Here is a 17,829-nt window from a genome sequence, read left to right as displayed (position 1 = left end):
GAAGCGCGGGGGCGGGGGGCTGGGCAGCCCCCGGTCTGAGGAGGGAGTGCCCGGGTCTGGGGAGGCCCTGGGGGGGCGCCCGTTTGAGGGGGGGGCTGGGGGCAGTCATCCTGGGCCCTGGGGTGCCCGGATCCGGGGGGACAGTGCCCGAGACCAGGCCCCCCGCCAGGCCTCCCGGGTCTGGCCCGTCCGCTGCCCGCAGAACGGGGCGGCCCGCCCCCTCCCCGCTTCCAACCCACCTCAGCGGCCTCCCTCTCCTCCGCAGGAAGCGGACAAGCGCCGGCGACGGGCAGCCGCCTCCGCCAATGGGGTGCGCTAGCGAGGGCGGAACCCCGCCCCGGGGGCGCCGCCGGCCAATGCGGGCGCGGGGGCGGTACTTCCTCTGCCCAGGAGGCGGGGCGGGCAGGTTTTTTGTGTGTGGGGTCCCTGCGGCAGCGGCGGCGGCGCTTCGGGGCCCGGCCCGGCCTGGCCTGGCCTCCGCTCTGCGGCAGCCGGCCGGAGAGCCAGGGGGCGCTCGCCGGCTCCCCGTCCGGCTGGGCCCGAGAGGGGCGGGGGCGCTGCCGCGTGTGTCTAGGGACCCTTCACCGGGGGGCGCTGCCGGGGGTTTCTAGGGGGCCCCTGGGGCGGCCCGGGGACGCTGCCGGGAGTTTCTAGGGGGCCCCTGGGACCTGCCGGGGGTTTCTAGGGGGCCCCTGGGGCGGCCCGGGGACGCTGCCGGGAGTTTCTAGGGGGCCCCTGGGCGGGGGGGGACGCTGCCGGGAGTTTCTAGGGAACCCCTGGGGGGGGCTGGGACCTGCCGGGAGTTTCTAGGGGGGGCTGGGGACGCTGCCGGGAGTTTCTAGGGGAGCCCTGGGGGGGGGGGGGGCTAGGACCTGCCGGGAGTTTCTAGGGGGGCCTGGGGACGCTGCCGGGAGTTTCTAGGCCCCCCCCGGGGAGGAGGCTCGGACGCTGCCGGGAGTTTCTAGGGGCCCCTGGGGCGGCTCGGGGACGCTGCCGGGAGTTTCTAGGCCCCCCCGGGGGGGAGGCTGGGACCTGCCGGGAGTTTCTAGGGGGCCCCGGGCTCGGACGCTGCCGAGAGTTTTTAGGCCCCCCGGGGGGGTGGGAGCGCTGGGTGTTGGAGCCGCTCTCTTTGCGGGGGTCGCAGTCTCCGCCGTTGGGAGGCACCGGGTGTCTCCCTGCCATTACTCTCCGGGCGGGGCCGGGCGATGAATGGTTTCAGCACCGAGGAGGACAGCCGGGATGGGCCCCCCGCTGCCCCCTTTTACGGCCAGAGCTGCTGCCTGATTGATGACGGGGACCGCTGTGTGCGCCCGGCCGGCAATGCCTCCTTCAGCAAGAGGATCCAGAAGAGCATCTCCCAGAAGAAGCTCAAGCTGGACATTGACAAAAGTGTGAGTTGCAACCCGGGTCGCAGCCTTGCATTTATGTGGCCCAAAGGCGCCTACAGTGCTCTGCGAAGTTCATGAGCCACTGCAGTGTGGCCTCTTCTGGGCTGGAACCCAGCATCTGCTTTACAGTGCACGGGAGGAGCCTTATACAACCGTTTGGTACCACCAGACTGCAGTTACACCTGGCATTGCATGGATTTTGGGACCAAACTGAAGACAGCGTGCCTTGAACGTTGCAAATTGTGTTTATTGAGCCACATTGGCAATGTTTAGACACTGGATTGACGATGCTAGGGTTCTTTCCCCCTCTAAAGGGAATAGGAATTGTAGTGATCTGTGTGTATGGTATACCTAATGTGACCCTTTATTTTGCAGGCTTTATTCCAAACGATTTTACAGATTTAAATATCACTGCTAATGTTGTAAAAGATGTAGAGGACAGAGAAAAGGTCTGGAAGAAGAGAGAGGGAGAGATCAACTGGCGATGAAGTGAGAAGTAGGGCTAGTAAAGTAGTGAGAGATTTAAAAGGACTTCCAGATGATAGGTGCTCGAGGAGAAGCATCTTGCATTCCAGTGAGCATGGTGTGCGGAAGGATAGAGAAAAGGCCAGTTTCTCTTAGTTTTGAAGACAGTAGTACCACTTCAGCCACTGTTAGGTACTTGTGACTGCTGTGATTACTAAAGAGGTAACTTTAATTCCACAGATCCCGACCAGTTGGGAGGTATTTACATAAGTAAAGCTTCGAACTGTTCCCATGAAGCAATAATTTAAAAACTGTCACATCTGACTGAACAGTTGACATAACCATTTTTAAATGAAAAAAATTGCGAGCTTCTTTATTGGTTGGCTTATCTGCTGCCAGCCAATTAATGATCATTTTAAGTGACATCGGTCCGTCAGGTCTATAATTGGGACCCTCACTGGGAGGAGGATACATCTGAGCTCAGCAGCCATAGTCTTTATGGAGAAAGTTTCTATTTAAAGTAACTCCATCAGCATAAGTCTCACTTCCATCAGAATTTTTTTTTTTGCCTGCAGTTGTTATAAGCTGCCATAAGATTAGGACAACTGAAAGAAATTAGAGTGTACTTTGTCCATTTAATTCCATATTGCTTTAATTTGAGTGTACTTTGTCCATTTAATGGCATATTTCATATGGTTGATTTCACTGTTCCTCTTGTTTGTGACCATCTTTCACACAGCAACAAGGGAGAAAATCACTTTAAAGAGAGAGACTCAACTTGAAATCTAGTAATTTTTTTTAAATCACGTATTTCACCTCTCAGAGTAGTCCCTGAATCTTTCTAATGTGAGTCAAATTTTACTATCTTTTAATATTTTGTTTCCCTTGTTACATATGAAAGACCACAAAAGTGAAAGGGGAAACCAATGAAATAACTAAACGGGCAGAAAGGATTAAACTGACTGTACAAAGTGCTTTCTTTACAGTTTAAAGGCATTTGTACTGGACTAGCATATACTCATTTCTGTCATTTACAGTCAGTTTAGAGAATGTTAGTTTTCATTAGAAAATGCCCTCTTAACAGGGACTTTCATATTGGGGTGAACTTTTAGAAAGATTTCAGAGTAGCAGCGTACATAAGATTCTAATGTACAAAAAGTAGTCAGTTAGTCTGTCTTCTTCTGTTGTTTGGTAAGGGGTTAGGTCCTGATCCTGAAAACATGCACTTTAGTAATCTCACTGATTTCAGTGGGATTACTTGTGTTCATCAAGGTAAACACATGCATAATCTTCACAGATTCAGAACCTTATTCTTCACAGCTCAGCTACAGCTCAATTCAGAAGTGAAGAGACATGATCCTGTAGAGAATTCATCCTTTATTTTGTGACATTTGATTGGTTTCATGAAAGTGAATGTGACATCATAAATTTAGCATTATTATTAGAGATTGAATTTCAACTCAGGCTGTTAGGAACCCTTCATTTTCCTCTGCCTCTTCTCAGCCCTAGCCATTCACACGATGAGCTTATTTCCATAATTCACGAGTATTCATGATTCAAATATACCAATTTTCATAGTGTTAAATGTAGTGCAGCAAATGTGTCCTGTGTATTATTTCTTTATAATTGATCGTAATCTGATACAGTGTTTTTATATAATAACTACTCTGATTGCTTTTTCCCCCACTTTTTACTCTTAGGTAAGGCACCTGTATATTTGTGATTTCCACAAGAATTTCATTCAGAGTGTCCGAAACAAAAGGAAGAGGAAAACTAGCGATGATGGAGGAGACTCTCCTGAGCATGAGATGGATGTCCCAGAAGTAAGTGTCTTACAAAAGCGGATGTTGGCTGCTATTGCCAGTGTCTGCCGTGTTCAAATTTCATGAACCTTATTGTCTTGGGGGGAAGGCATACATCCTTTCAAGTCCATGAAATAGGGACATTTGAGCACTTTCATATATCTGTGAAGACTCTTTCTTTCACTGAAATTGCAACTTTGTCTAAATTCTTATGGAAGTAACAGTGCCTTCAGGAATAATTTTTATATTGAGGGAGATTATTCTGATTTTGTTTTGTGAGCATATTCCATTTTCTTTCATCACCCTGGAATGATCCAGTTCCTGGCTTTACTAGATTTCTTCTATATACATGTCCACTTAAAACGTTCTATAAAAGAGGAATTGAAAAGATTTGTGGAAAAGAAGTCCAAGCCTACAATTTTATATGCAGGGAGTAGAGCTGAGAAAATAGTTTATTTTTCAATTCAGTGGCCAAACCACCTAAATAAATAAAAACGAATTTGTTTTGAACAGAATTTTATTTTCTTGCCAAAACAAAAGTGAAAAGAATTGGTTTTTGGGTCAAACAAAATGTTTCATGGCTAAGTTAATTTGTTTTTATTTTGTTACATTTTTTGGGGGGTGACCCTTTTTAACGCTTTTTAAAAAACAAATTGACCCAAATTTCAAAACAAAACTTTTACATTTTTAAAAAATATATATTCAGCTGAAAATGTTCACTGAATTTGACCAAAAACCGTGAATAGTTTCAGTTGCCCTGAGACTGCATTTTTCAGCAAATCTATTAGTTGAAAAATTTCTTCCAGTTCTAATAGAGTGTGCCTAAACAACAAGTAAGGGGGTAGTCAGCATATACACTATTCTAAAGTTACTATTTAAAAAAAAAAAATGAATGCACGTCAAGTTGTACTGCATGATTCCTGATTGGTGCCACAACCCAGCATGCATCATTCTGGGATATCACAGCTTTCAGACTCTCCACTATGGTAATGGAGTCAGCCCATGTGGGCTTAACTAAGCAACATTCAATGATGTTGTGCAGTTTTGAAATATGTATAATACTTTTTACATCCCAGAGCAGCATTATTTAATAATACTCTTAAACCAGTGTTTCTCAAACTATTGTACTGGTAACCCCTTTCACACAGCAAGCCTCTGAGTGTGACCCCCCCCCCCCCCCTTATAAATTAAAAACACTTGTTTATGTATTTAACACCTTTAAATATACCTGTTTTAACACCTGTCTTAAACCATGAAACAAATAAATTATAAAATCTTTGAGACAAGAGCCACATTATCTTATTTAATCTAATTTCTCTATTCCTCAGTTTCCCCGTTTGTAAAATGGGGTTATGAAACTGACTTCCTTTGTAAAGTGCTTTGAGATCTACTGATGGTATTAGGTGGTATTATTATTTGTACTTTGGGCATTGAGCACACTTTTAAGTGTGCTACAATAATAAATTGAAATAATTACTTAACAGAGCCCTTCTGGGCTGGCTCATTTGCTTTAGAGGTATTTCTCATACCTGACACGCTAATACGTTGCTTAGTTAATACAGGAGCCAGTGGCAGGACGTCATAGTTCCTAAAAACATTACTAACAACAAAATTAAATTTCTGTGCCATATGCTGCAGATAACAAAAGTTAAGTAACATTCAACGCATAATTTAAAACATAAGAGGGAGTTTTTCAATTTACATTTAAAGTTCCCTTCACCTGGACTGTTACTGAAGCACGCACTTTCTGCCTGCCCTTTGTGCAGTTTTTTCACTCACTGTAGAAATTGTGCATTTACATTTTGAAATATCCCTGGTTGAGTTCGTTCCTTCACAGTGCCCGGAAACCCAACAGTTTATGACATTAGCCATATGCTCAGTGGGTAATAAGATGGTATTCAGCCACAAGTTTCTAAACTCTGTGGGAACAGCAGTGAGTAATGATTTCTGTTTGTAACAAAGAACTCTATAATTCTTAGTGTGGTTCTTCTCTGAAAAACAACTCTCTAAAAATGGCATTGGGGGACTATTTGTGTGTAAATGACCTGCTTATCAGATTCACTCAGTTTACAAGTGAAAGGATTACTGAGGATGCGGAGGTGTAATTGAGAGCAGAATTTGGCCTTACAACTGTAAATTGGCTAATTGTGGTATATGAGCCAGAACAGAATTTCTCTCCCCTGAGACTGTTTTGGCTCTGTAACATTAACAGGAATTAAAAAGTAGACTTATATTTGTCACTAAAGCAAGCCCATGCGGCTCTGAATACAGACAGAACAGTCCTGTTGAGCTAGTAAGTGCCAGTTTGAGCTACTCTCCTCAGATACATCTGCACCCCAGTCATCCTGCATCTGTTTTCCAGGTTGACCTGTTCCAGCTGCAAGTGAACACGCTGCGACGGTACAAAAGACATTACAAGTTACAGACCAGGCCTGGCCTCAATAAGGCTCAGCTAGCAGAAGTAAGCGAGGGTGTGGGGAGTTGCTTTTTATAACAGAAGAAAAATGTATTTTTCGCTTCCCCAACCTGACATCCATTTTCTGGACACAAGTGATTGCACTGAGTCTATCACTAGTACATACCAGATGCTCTGCTGCTGGTTTCCAGTGAATTGCTATAAGTGTATTCTCCTTCCCATGAGAAGGATCCTGAGGAACACTTTGCAGTAGCTGTTGTTTGTTCTCCTTTCTTTCCATCCATCTAATTCATTAAAAAGTGAATGATTAATGATGGCAGAGTGAATAGAATCAGAAAATGGACTCTTATTGTCCTGTGTATTTACCAATTTTCAAGCTATTAGTTGGGGACAGCTGTAAAACCAAACTCCTGAGACACATTCTAGCAGAGAGACAAGGAGGGTGAGGTAATCTTTTATTAGACCAACTTCTGTTGATGAGAGAGAAAAGCTTTTGAGCCACACAGAGCTCTTCTTCAGGTCACCCAAAGAAGAGGTCTGTGTGTGGCTCAGAAGCTTCTCTCTCTCGCCAATGGAAGTTGGTCTAATAAAAGATATTACCTCACTATCCTTGTCTCTCTAATATTCTGGGACCAACAGAGCTATAACTACACTGCATACAGCATGATCTAACAGTCATTTTAAATGTCATATTGTTTTAGTTTTTCTCCATTCTCTGCCTAGTGCAGTTGGGCTGCATTTCTTCATATTAAAAGCAGAGTCACTAACCCAGTTCTTCCCTTCTCTCTTTCCTTCCATGATCCTGACATACCTTGCTTACCTAATAAATCATGCCTCATCAGTCTGTTAGAATTCTTTGAGGGGATCAACAAATCTGTAGACAAGGGTGATCCAGTGGATATAGTGTACTTGAACTATCAGAAAGTCTTTGACAAAGGCCCTCACCAAAGGCTCTTAAGCAAAGTAAGTAGTCATGGGATAAGAGGGAAAGGCCTCACATGGATCAGTAACTGGTTAAAAGACAGGAAACACAAGGTAGGGATAAATGGTCAGTTTTCAGAATGTGGAGGGATAAATAGCAATATCTCCCAGGGATCTGTACTGGGAGCAGTGCGGTTCATACATGATCTGGAAAAGGGGGTAAATGGGTAAAGAGAGGGCAAAATTTCTGGACAATTCAAAATTACTCAAGACCGTTAAGTCCAAACCAGACTGTGAAGAGTTATAAAAGGATCTCACAAAAGTGGTTGACTGGGCAACAAAACAGCAAATGAAATTCAGTGCTGATAGTGCACATTGGAAAACATAATCCCAACTGTACATACAAAATGATGGGATCTAAAGTAATTGTTGCCACTCTGAAAGAAATCTTGAAGTCATTGTGGCTAGTTCTATGAAAACATCTGCTCAGTGTGCAGTGGCAGTCAAAACGAACAATGTTAGGAACCATTAGAAAAGGGATAGATAAGACAGAAAATATCATATCACCACTATATAAATCTGTGGTACTCCAACACCTTGAACGTTGCATGCAGTTCTGGTTGCCCTATCTCAGAAAAGATAAATTAGAATTGGAAGAATTACAGAGCAGGGCAACAAAAATTATTAAGGTTGCATATGAGGAGAGATTAATAAGACTGGGACTTTTCAGCTTGGAAAAGAGATGGCTACGAGTGGATATGATAGAAGACCATAAAAGCATGAATGGCATGGATAAAATGAATAAGGAATGTTGTTTAGTCCTTCACATACCACAAGAACCAAGGGTCACCCAATGAAATTAATAGGCAGCAGGTTTAAAACAAACAAAGGGAAGTGCTTCTTCACACAACGCAGTCAGAACTGTGGAATTCGTTGCCAGGGGATTTCGTGAAGGTCAAAAGTAAAACTGAGTTAAAAAATTATCAGGTCCATCAATGGCTATTAGCCAAGATGATCGGGGATGCAACTCCATGCTCTGGGTGTCCCGAGCCTCTGACTGACAAAAGCTGGGAGAGGGTGATCGAATGGATCACTCAGTGATTGCTTGTTCTGTTCATGCCCTCTGAAGCACCTGGCACTGGCTGCTGTCAGAAGACCCAATACCAGATTAGATGGACCATTGGTCTGACCTAGTATGGCTGTTCTTAATAAGCCATTAAAGAGCTGTCTCCTCCTTCTGTCCTCCACTTGAGACAAGAGTTTGGGTAGCTCTTCTATACAAGGAGTGCTACAGATAGATGTAGTGTCCTTAATAGATATTCTAATGTTCAAGGCAGTTGTGCTTCAGGCCAGTGTTACAGAATCCCCACTCCTGCCCCGATTTCACCTGAATGTGTTCCTAGGGAAGCTCCGCTCTCGTCAGGTTAACCTTACCTCTGCAGAAATTGCACTGTGTTTTCTGCAGGCCCAGGACTTTTACCACCATACAGCACGCAAAGTTCTGGCGGTTTTGTAAAATGTTTTGTTGCTCATTTTCAAAGTAGAGTACAGAATTAATGTTGTACAGTGTATGGCATGGAGTAACCAGGTGAAGGGTGGGATGTAGATCCTCATTGGTATATCGTGTATTTGTAGTGTTCTAGCTAATGAGTAAGCAGTCTTTCAATTCCCTCTTGTTGGCAAGCGCTATGTACTGAAGCACATTTACATTAGTATCCCCAGCAAAACTATTATGCAAGCAGAGATTAACCTTAAGGGGAGCCTAACTTAAAATTGTCACACACTTCCCAGATTTCCTGTGAAGTTTGAGCAGCTTTGACCCTACGCTGGATCCTCGTCCAGCTCCCATGCTTGAATCACTTCTGCCTGAGGCTCTTAGACATCTGCTTCTAACCCACCGTAAGGAAAACTCAAACTTCCATAAGTCTTCTTGGAGTGATTCATATTGTTCAACCTGCATCAAAAACCAATTCTGGAGTTGTGCTGGGTACTGAGAGATGTTCCCACCATAGGGGAAAGCACATCTCCTAATCCTGGCCCAACAAGACCCTTTTTACATTAGATTTATCCTTTGGATGAGAAAAGCAACCTAACTGTCCAGGGTTGTTACCAGAGTTTGAGATAGCAGCCCTAGCTTTTTTTCTGTTGTGGATCCCCTTTCAGTTCCTTTTATGAAAGCTTCCAATGTGTTTTAATGTAGGCAAAGGTCCATTGAAGCTGCATTGTTTACATTGCCAAGTCTCTACCTCTTTTGGATCACTTTAGCGAAGCTTGGCGATAGCTTTCCTTCACTCCTCTTTAAAATATTGAGTCATGGGGAAACTCTCTCCAAGCAAACTTGGCACGGAATGGATTGGGGAGGTGGTTTCTACTACTAACTAAAATACTAGCCTGTTGTAATGCTTTCCTAGGAAAGGAGGACTTCCTGGCTTCCAAATTCCACTTGTGAATTGGCTCCTGAAATTGTTGATTTAGCAAGACAACTCTCTGCCCATATGCACATTCTAGCTATAGTGAAGGGGTAAATGAGGACTGAGTGTTCAAATCAGTGCATGTTTGCATAAAAGTGTGTTTTACTTGACAGCCTTAAATCAATGTCAGGATGAACAAAGACCAAACTGTAGCTCTGCTTATTTCTGCATTTAATTCAAGAATTTGCCTTTTTTTTTTCTTTTATAATATTTAGACCATTAGCCGCCACTTCAGAAATATCCCTGTGAATGAAAAGGAGACACTTGCTTACTTTATCTACATGGTAAAGACCAACAAGAGCAGGCTGGACCACAAATCAGAAAGCAGCAAGCAACTAGAATAAAGATGAGTTGGACTTTGGATGAGAATAAGCATGATATTGAAGGAACAGGTGGTGTCATGCATTTTAAGCTTATAAAGACTGTTAAACTATATTGTAAAAAATTTTAAATGCCGTGTGTGTGAATGACATGATATAGACACTCTTGGTCAGGACTATCTGAAAACATGCATCCAACATGCCTAAGAAGACTTTCTTCCCAGTCAAAGCCAACATTGGAATGAAGGAATAAAGATCATAGGAAAAATTAAAGATATCAGTAGGACTTTGTGGCTTTGAAGTTCATTGATGCAGTGTGTTAAAGTACTTCTGGAAGCCTGCTTCCGAATGTGATTTTGGTGATGAGTAAAAAGAATTCAGTGGTCTCAGTCTGCATCACAAAACCACCATGCAACACACTTTGGCTCAGGACTGGAACAGCAGTGGAATTATAATTCAGAATCAAGGTGCATGGGTCAGAAGTCTGTCTGAAGCTTGCTCACAACCTGAACACACTCCAACTTTCTCTGAGTCAGTGCTACAAGTTCCAAACTTCTGTGAATGAATGCTACAATTCACCAAATCCACTCAGTGAACGCAGTTTGATTGGTTTGAAAATGGATTTCTCACATCATATCATGTGGAAACCAAACTGATATTGCCAACCTTTTCATCTGCTTTACCTTATTTAAAAACTCATTATTTAATTGAATTGTTTTAAGCATTTGAGAACATCTGCATTTTCTGGACTTATGGCATTTAAGGAAATATGTGGCATTTAGGCAAATATTGTGAATTGGTTTGATATGTCGTTAAAAATGCCCCAATTAATTCACATAAATCTTTGTTGTGTCTCTTGAATTCTAGGCTCAGGGGGATAGGTGAAGCAATGGCTTATGGCTCAAGCCTTTATCCTGGGCCAGATCAGGTATAAATCACATAAGTGACTTTATTCTCAATCTGGTCTTCAGCAGGTCCACGTCACAAGACTGGCTCACAGATTGGTCTGACTTCCAGTCTCAGTTTCAGATAAACCATTCTAGGAGCGGTAGATATGTCACCAGTGTACTAACACGAGCGTAAGCGATATTTGAACAGCATCTGCCTGCACTGTTTTGGCAATGGACAGAGTGTCAAAGCACTCACCTTTCGTAAGCATTAAATTTACATTTCCTAGAAATAATGCTGATCGTAGAATGGCACACAGTTGTCCTTTGTAACTGCATGTTTTAAAAGTAAAGTTAAAATCACTCATTTTTGTCATTTCAAGCCAAGGTGTTCTTACAAATCTTCACAGCCTAAACAAAATTGGCAAGGGGAGCCTAAAGAGCATTGTGACCTGTCATTTTCCAGTGACCTCAAATTCAATTCAAGGTAGTCTTTGTGATTTTTAAAAAACCACACCACTCCCCTGCTGTTTTAGCTTTTTAGTCTTTTTATTCTGTTCTGAGATGCCAAGACCCCACCTGATGAGCATATATGAAACAAGCCTTAAGCAGCAAAATGAACAGTGGAGAACTTTGGTTACAATTTTTCAGTTGTGGGTTTGAACATGCAGAAACTGTCTGTAGCTTTGAATAGCTAAATATAAGAGACACAGCTCAATATTGTATGTATTGCTTATTGTGCAAGACAGACAGTTCATACAATAACTTATTGAAATCTTAAGCTTTCCCAAAGTATCTGGTAAAATAATTAAGGTCACCACTCTAAGCAAACTGAGTTTATTTGCAGAGCTTTCAAGTGTTTGCTTATGTTCCAAATAGATAGCCAAGAAACTTCAGCCTTTTTAATAAGTCCAATGTCATGCAGAAAATACTTCTAGTGATAGAGATATTCCATTTTAATCTGATGCATTTCTGAAGGATGTGGATTGTTTCAAGTGTCATCACAGACTCCAATTCAGTATGAATTTTACGAACTATTTAGATCAGAGGGTATGTCTACACTTCAGTTAAAACCCTGTAGCTGGCCGATGCCAGCTGACTCAGACTCGTGGGGCTAGGGAGCTTTTTAATTGCCACGTAGCCAATCGAGCTTGGGCTGGAGCCGGGGCTCTAGGACCTTGTGAGGCCCACGCCCAAACATCTGCAATTAAACAGTCCCTTGGGAGTCAGCTGGCATGGGCCAGCCACAGGTGTCTAATTGCAATATAGACATATCCTAAGGCGCTTTGACACAAGCAGTGAAGGAGTGTATGGAATAGTAAGCAAATGTCTTGCATCAATATTTCTTGAGTGTTTAAGAGTCTCCATTATTCTGGTCCCTTCCTTATTGGAAGGATGAAATAAACACCCCATATCAGTCAATTGATCTGCTTTATATAATTCAGGACAGATGCCTAGAAGATATGTTCTCTGACTGCATGATTAACTTCAGAGTTTTTATGCATGCACCCAGAGGAGAGTGATTAAGGAAAAATCTGTCTTCAAGTTATGAGTAGGTTATGCCTCATCCTGACTTCCAGACCAAAAATGGAATTTGTGTGGGGTTGTTAGGGGTTTTTTTTCCTTTATTTGCTCTTAAAAAAAAAAAAAAAAAATTTGTTGCAGTGTTTTAGCCATTCTTTACAAAGGAAATATGGTGGCAGGTTCCATCTGTTCAGGTGTATTCATTGGAATGTTTTTGTGCAGAGGTGGGATTCAGGAAATTTTCTGAGCTAAGTGTTTGATATAAAATTTATGATTGTTGTTGGTTTCACTTAAGCAATTATACTTTTAAAAAAAATCTTATTCTAAGGTGTGGTGATGGAAAGATGTTTACCAGCCATTAGCAGGAGTTTATAAGGTGGAGAGGTTGGAGGAAGGACACCAAAGAAGCAGAGGAATCTTTGGTTTTCAGATCCCTGGGATCCCATTGCCTTATGAACACTTGGAGATGCCTTATTCTCTTGTTCTCAACTCCGCTAGAATAACAAGCCTTGATCCTGAGAGCAAGTGTCTTGGTGGAGGGACTGGTCACTCATGTGGCTACCCACGCTAGACACTGACATCACACGTCAATTTCAGCAGCAATAGCCCTGTTCAGAGTGCCTGTTCGGAGCATTTAGACTTTAATAATCAGAAACGCAACAATGCAATTGCTGTGTGTAATGCCACTGTGTGTGTTGGATTGTGCTGCTGGCCCATTAATGATACTGTCCAACAGGTTTTAAATGCTCAACAGCAAATGTTTTTTTTGAGCCTCAGGGGTGTGAAATTTTTCAGCACTTTGACAGGGTTTGTTGAAGATGCAGGAGAGCAGAATTGCTTTGATGGATGTGGTTCATTCACACAAGGTGTAAGTTTTTTACCTTGATACTTTTAGAATTTGCATTTCACAGACGGGATTTAAATGCTGTCTAACTCAACCATGGTGCGCAAACTTTAGTAGTCGTATATAATTTGTTCCAAGTCTCTGGGTGGAATTCATCCAGTGCAGAAGGCCCATAGGAAACCCTCCTGTCCACTTAAGAACCTGATCCAATTAAAGACTCCTGTCAACTTCATTAGGGTTTGGATCAGACCCTAAACCCTTAGGTTGGAACTCAGAGTCCCTCCTGCAGGCTTCTTCAGTGGGTTAATTTAATCCTGTGTAGTGGTCCTATGCTGGTCCCTAGTATTTGTAGGGGAGGAAAAAGAAATCACTGACCTTTTTCATCCCTTGAGCTCAGTGAAGGAAAAAGCAAGGGAATTTGAAGTGTCCTGTGATAGGATTAAATTAGGGGCAGTGGCATTGTGATGACTGGAAAGTGCAGCTGATAAAGCTGGCAAGTTCTTAGGGGGCACTTTGTCCTTAGATGTTCTGTGTTCATCGTTCAAGGCCTCGTTTTGTGTCTGTATCTTGAATACTGCATATCTTGAGCAAACTGTTGCAGTAATATTTAATGTTTCTTTTGCTGATTAAAGCCTGATTTAAAAACTTAGGTCAGCCTAGCTACATCTCTCGGGACTGTGAAAAATGTAATGCCCTGTGCAACATAGTTAGGTCGAGCTAACTCTGCTGTAGACACAGCTAGATCACCGGAAGAATTCTTTCCGTCGGTCTAGCTACTGTCTCTCAAGAGGTGAATTACCTACGTCAGTGGTAAAAGCCGTTCCCGTCAGTGACGGAAGCATCTACTCTAGAGTGCCACGGACCGCACAACTGCAGCACCACAGCTGTGCCATTCTAACTGCTGTGGTTTATACGTATCCTAAGATCCAGAAAAGTGGAGGATTAAGGTTGTTCCGACTTTATCAAATTCTCTGGTACCTGCAGGCGTGCTTCTAAGGAAAGTTGGAGGCTCTTTTGATGTGTAGCCGAACAAAAAAAACACACACACAAACCTGTCTGGCAACTGAAAGTCAGACATGTCAGTAGGATGGCTTCTTATCCAAACCAGCTATGAAATCTAGAGCCAAAGTAACCCACAGCAAACATATTTCAGACTAGGTAGCATAGCAAAGAGAACTCCATGTAGGACATGGTCCAAATGAAAACCCAGCTAAATGGACTTCTTTCACGCACACATTTTTAAGAAGAGTCAGCTAAACAGTGTTAAATTTTGCGATGAGTGTTTTATGCCAAACGCAAATGTAGTGGGAAGGAGAAAGGGTGAGCCATGCACTTTACTTCTGTCGGTAGGTTCTAATGTAAATACTGGTGGGAAATCATGGTAGGTAAATGGAAGTGGTCAGGGAGGGGGACTTGATAGAAAAGATTTTGTTTTTTGTTTCAAACAGCAAACCATTCTTACTCCTGCAATGCCCTAGCATCGTTTTCTCTTTAAAATTTAAACTATTGAGATGAGGGAACATTAAACTTTTAGGTGGGAGCCATTTTACTGCCCAGTGGATTCACTAAAGGGCCCATCATGGAGACACAATAGAATATTGTTGGTTGCTCTTTTTCATTATTGTTCCTTCATGTCAGCTAGGGCTTATCAACCATAAGAGAGGTGGTAAAGTTCAGTTTTCGGTTTCTGCTTTCTAGTTGTAAACAGGACTCTTAACGGCACCAGATAGTCCATTCACTTTTGCAACAAACCTCTGCTCTCACTTCCATGTTATCCATTACCCACAGCTCTGTTGGAAAGTAACTAAATAGTGTTCATGGAGTGGGAGGGCTCTTGCCTTAAATTCTGAATTTCAGTTACAATCAGGTCTGATGTATAAAATAGTTTGCAATAGGTTCTTAGGTCTCTGACCTAATAGATTTCCATTATTGTTTTTAAAAGAACGAGGTTTGTGTTTTTTGCCTTTCATTTGTTGTCTTCATCCCTCCTGTCTTGTCCCATTCCACAGCTGGAACACCGAGAGGAGACTCATCGGATAACTTAAAAAAAAATCCTTTTACTCTGTACCAGGCTTACTGGGAGAAAAAAAATCATTCCCCCTTTCATTACGGCCTCCCACATGTTGTGCTGATCTTATGCCAAATGTTTTTGATATCTTGTATTTTTACTGATGTAAGATAGCTGTGTACTGTCAATGTAACTCTAGTAACTTATAGTGAAACTGTATAATTTTCTCTGAGATGTAGAAAATGTTCTGCTCCCACCGTGTATGAGACTTTAACTCTGTCCTGTCAGACAAAGCTATAAATGCCTGAGTTTCACTTTTAATAAATGATCTATCTAGCAACACGCCCCAAGTTCCCTCTGTTTGCCTCTCTGAATAGGATTCGCTTCCAGTGACTGGCTTAGGAGATTTGGTTCCTGGGGTGATCTAGACGTAGTGCTTCTCACTGCCACGTAGGACACCTGGGTTCACTTTGATTCCCTGTGCTGACTTTTTGTTCCCAGGACTCCGAGTATTGCAGAGGTGGGAGGGGAAGTAGAGGGGTGAGGAAAAATGCCATCCCCCTGTGTCAAATAAAGGAGTCTTACCAACTCCTTAGCTGGATGAGTAGTTCCTCTGACATAAGGCCTCTTGTAGTGTAGGGGGTATGAGCCAAGAAATGTTCCCAATGCTATGTAAAGACAACTTGTGTTTAATAAAAAGAAAAGGAGGACTTGTGGCACCTTAGAGACTAACCAATTTATTTGGGCACAAGCTTTCATGAGTTAGTCTCTAAGGTGCCACAAGTACTCCTTTTCTTTTTGCGAATACAGACTAACATGGCTGCTACTCTGAAACCTTTTGTTTAATAAAATCTGTTCACTTGGACAGCCTTGTAAGTCTTCTATTTAGAGGATAATGTACCTTCCATCATGTGGGATTTTCCCTGCCATGGGCAGCCAGCCAGTAAAATCCACTGTTTCCCATTTGATTCATTCTTATTTTGTGACTTGACTCCTCTTATGCGCTGTTGTAGCACCATGCTTGTCTTCGTTTTGAAAAATACTCTAAAGGGTCCTTCTACGCAGCATCCGCTTGGGTCCGTTTTTAAACGGAGTGTTCACCAGATGAAAGGTGAGTGTCGATCCTAACCGCATGCAGCTCCAGAGAAATGGTGGGGCGCACCGCCCCAAGATCTAAGGGAGAATTAGCTGCATCCAGAGAGCTGTTTGTTTTCCCCTCCCTAAAGTGTTCTGTGTCTCTGTTCGGATCTTTCCCATTCATCCCATCAAACTTTCTTCCCCTTTCACTCTTACTTCCTCCAGTCCTAGTGCTGCATCCATCATCTTTCTAGACAAAGGGTTTTTCACAGCTAGGGAGCACTGCCCAGAGTTGTGGAGTCAATGAAGAGTTGTTAATGCTTAGCCACCATGTAGCTTGTGGGAGATACGAAGTGCTTTACAAATATTATTTAACAAAGCCTCCTGACCTACCTGTGAAGTAGTGATTACTCTTGGTTTTTTTGTGAGGAAAGAGACTGACACGACTCAGAAACTCTGGTTATTCTGTGGTTTTGTGTGGCGCAGGGACTGGTTGCATTGTCATAATTACACTGGTACAACCCCCAGGGTCGATGCACTGCACCAGTGTGACGCACCCTGGTAAATTACACATGCAGTGTGTCTGTATCGGTTTTGCAAGCCCAGAGTCACAGTGACAGAAGCAGGCGTGGAACTGAGTGTTGTGATTTCTGTCTAAATGTTCAGAGCATGGTCTAGCATTACCCATCACCTTCCTCTTCACCAGGGCTTGTGGGCACAATACACTGCATAGCCATGGTGGGATAGGATTTCTTAATTTTTTTAATTAAAAATTAAGCTGTGGTATCTACATTCCAAAATCTGCAAAAAATGGATCTTCAGCCACTGCAGTCGTAGAAGCTACGCTCCCAGTGGAAGAATGGCACGAGCGGTAAAGCATGGTATAATGCAGTCATTAAGGGACAGGCTGTTTGTACAGTGCCTATCACACTGAGGCCCTGGTCTGTGACCGGGGCTCATAGGCATGACGGTAATACAAATAATAATAGACATGCAGATTAGTGTGTCTTCATCCTGACTCCCTGAAAGGAAACATGGAAAAGTTCAGAACCTAGAGAGGGTCACCACGTTTTCTTCACATGCCAGCTTGGAACCATGAGTGAGCAGCGGATTAGACATAAATTTAGAGCCACTGTTCATTGTATCCTCCCTGTCACCATAGGGCGGCAGTGTTCCCTAAATAACACAGATGACAAGATTTCAGCAGGCAATGCTCAGTCAGCTGCAACTGCACTGCTGATGAGGTCATTTGCTGCTTGGAGAGAGAATACTATCCACAGCTGTTCTAGGGACCAGAGCCATATTCCTGTCACAAAGATGGCTCCTCGCTCTGAGCTGGTTGTACTTGTCAGATACAGGAAGTGGGATTATGCTGTATTAGGGGATGTGGATATCATAAAGAGGGGGTTGTTTTTTATACTGCCGGGTTGAGAATGAAATTGAACATGTACAATACTCTGCACCGTGCTGCAGTCTTTTCCCCCACCCTTTCCACAAAGTTTGATATAAACCAGGCTTTGATTCTCTCTGCCTCTCCATTATAAAGGGCAGATCAGCAGAGTGGGGGAAAATGTAAATGGGAATTTAATGGATTATGTTTTATGGACTCAGTCCATTATCAGACAGGCTGGGTATTTAGTAACAGCCTCAGCTGTTTTATTTTATTTTATTTTATTTTTCTATCCAACGCATGTAATAAGTGATGA

At 43.0% G+C, this 17,829-nt stretch overlaps 1 protein-coding gene across 1 annotated transcript; it reads left to right on the top strand.

The window, feature by feature from the left end:
• Positions 1 to 866: 866 nt before the first annotated feature.
• SAP30L (SAP30 like) lies at positions 867 to 15,391 on the top strand. The gene is made up of 4 exons (XM_077824654.1): positions 867 to 1,391; positions 3,554 to 3,676; positions 6,018 to 6,116; positions 9,679 to 15,391. The coding sequence occupies exons 1-4, from the start codon at positions 1,206 to 1,208 to the stop codon at positions 9,805 to 9,807; spliced, it is 537 nt and encodes a 178-aa protein (XP_077680780.1). The 5' UTR covers positions 867 to 1,205; the 3' UTR covers positions 9,808 to 15,391.
• The last annotated feature ends 2,438 nt before the right edge of the window (positions 15,392 to 17,829 follow it).

The sequence above is a fragment of the Eretmochelys imbricata genome, chromosome 8 (genome assembly GCF_965152235.1).
Source record: "Eretmochelys imbricata isolate rEreImb1 chromosome 8, rEreImb1.hap1, whole genome shotgun sequence".
Lineage (NCBI taxonomy): Eukaryota > Metazoa > Chordata > Testudines > Cheloniidae > Eretmochelys > Eretmochelys imbricata.
The sequence above is the reverse complement of the archived record's forward strand: the minus strand, read 5'-3'. Positions and strand labels throughout refer to the sequence as shown.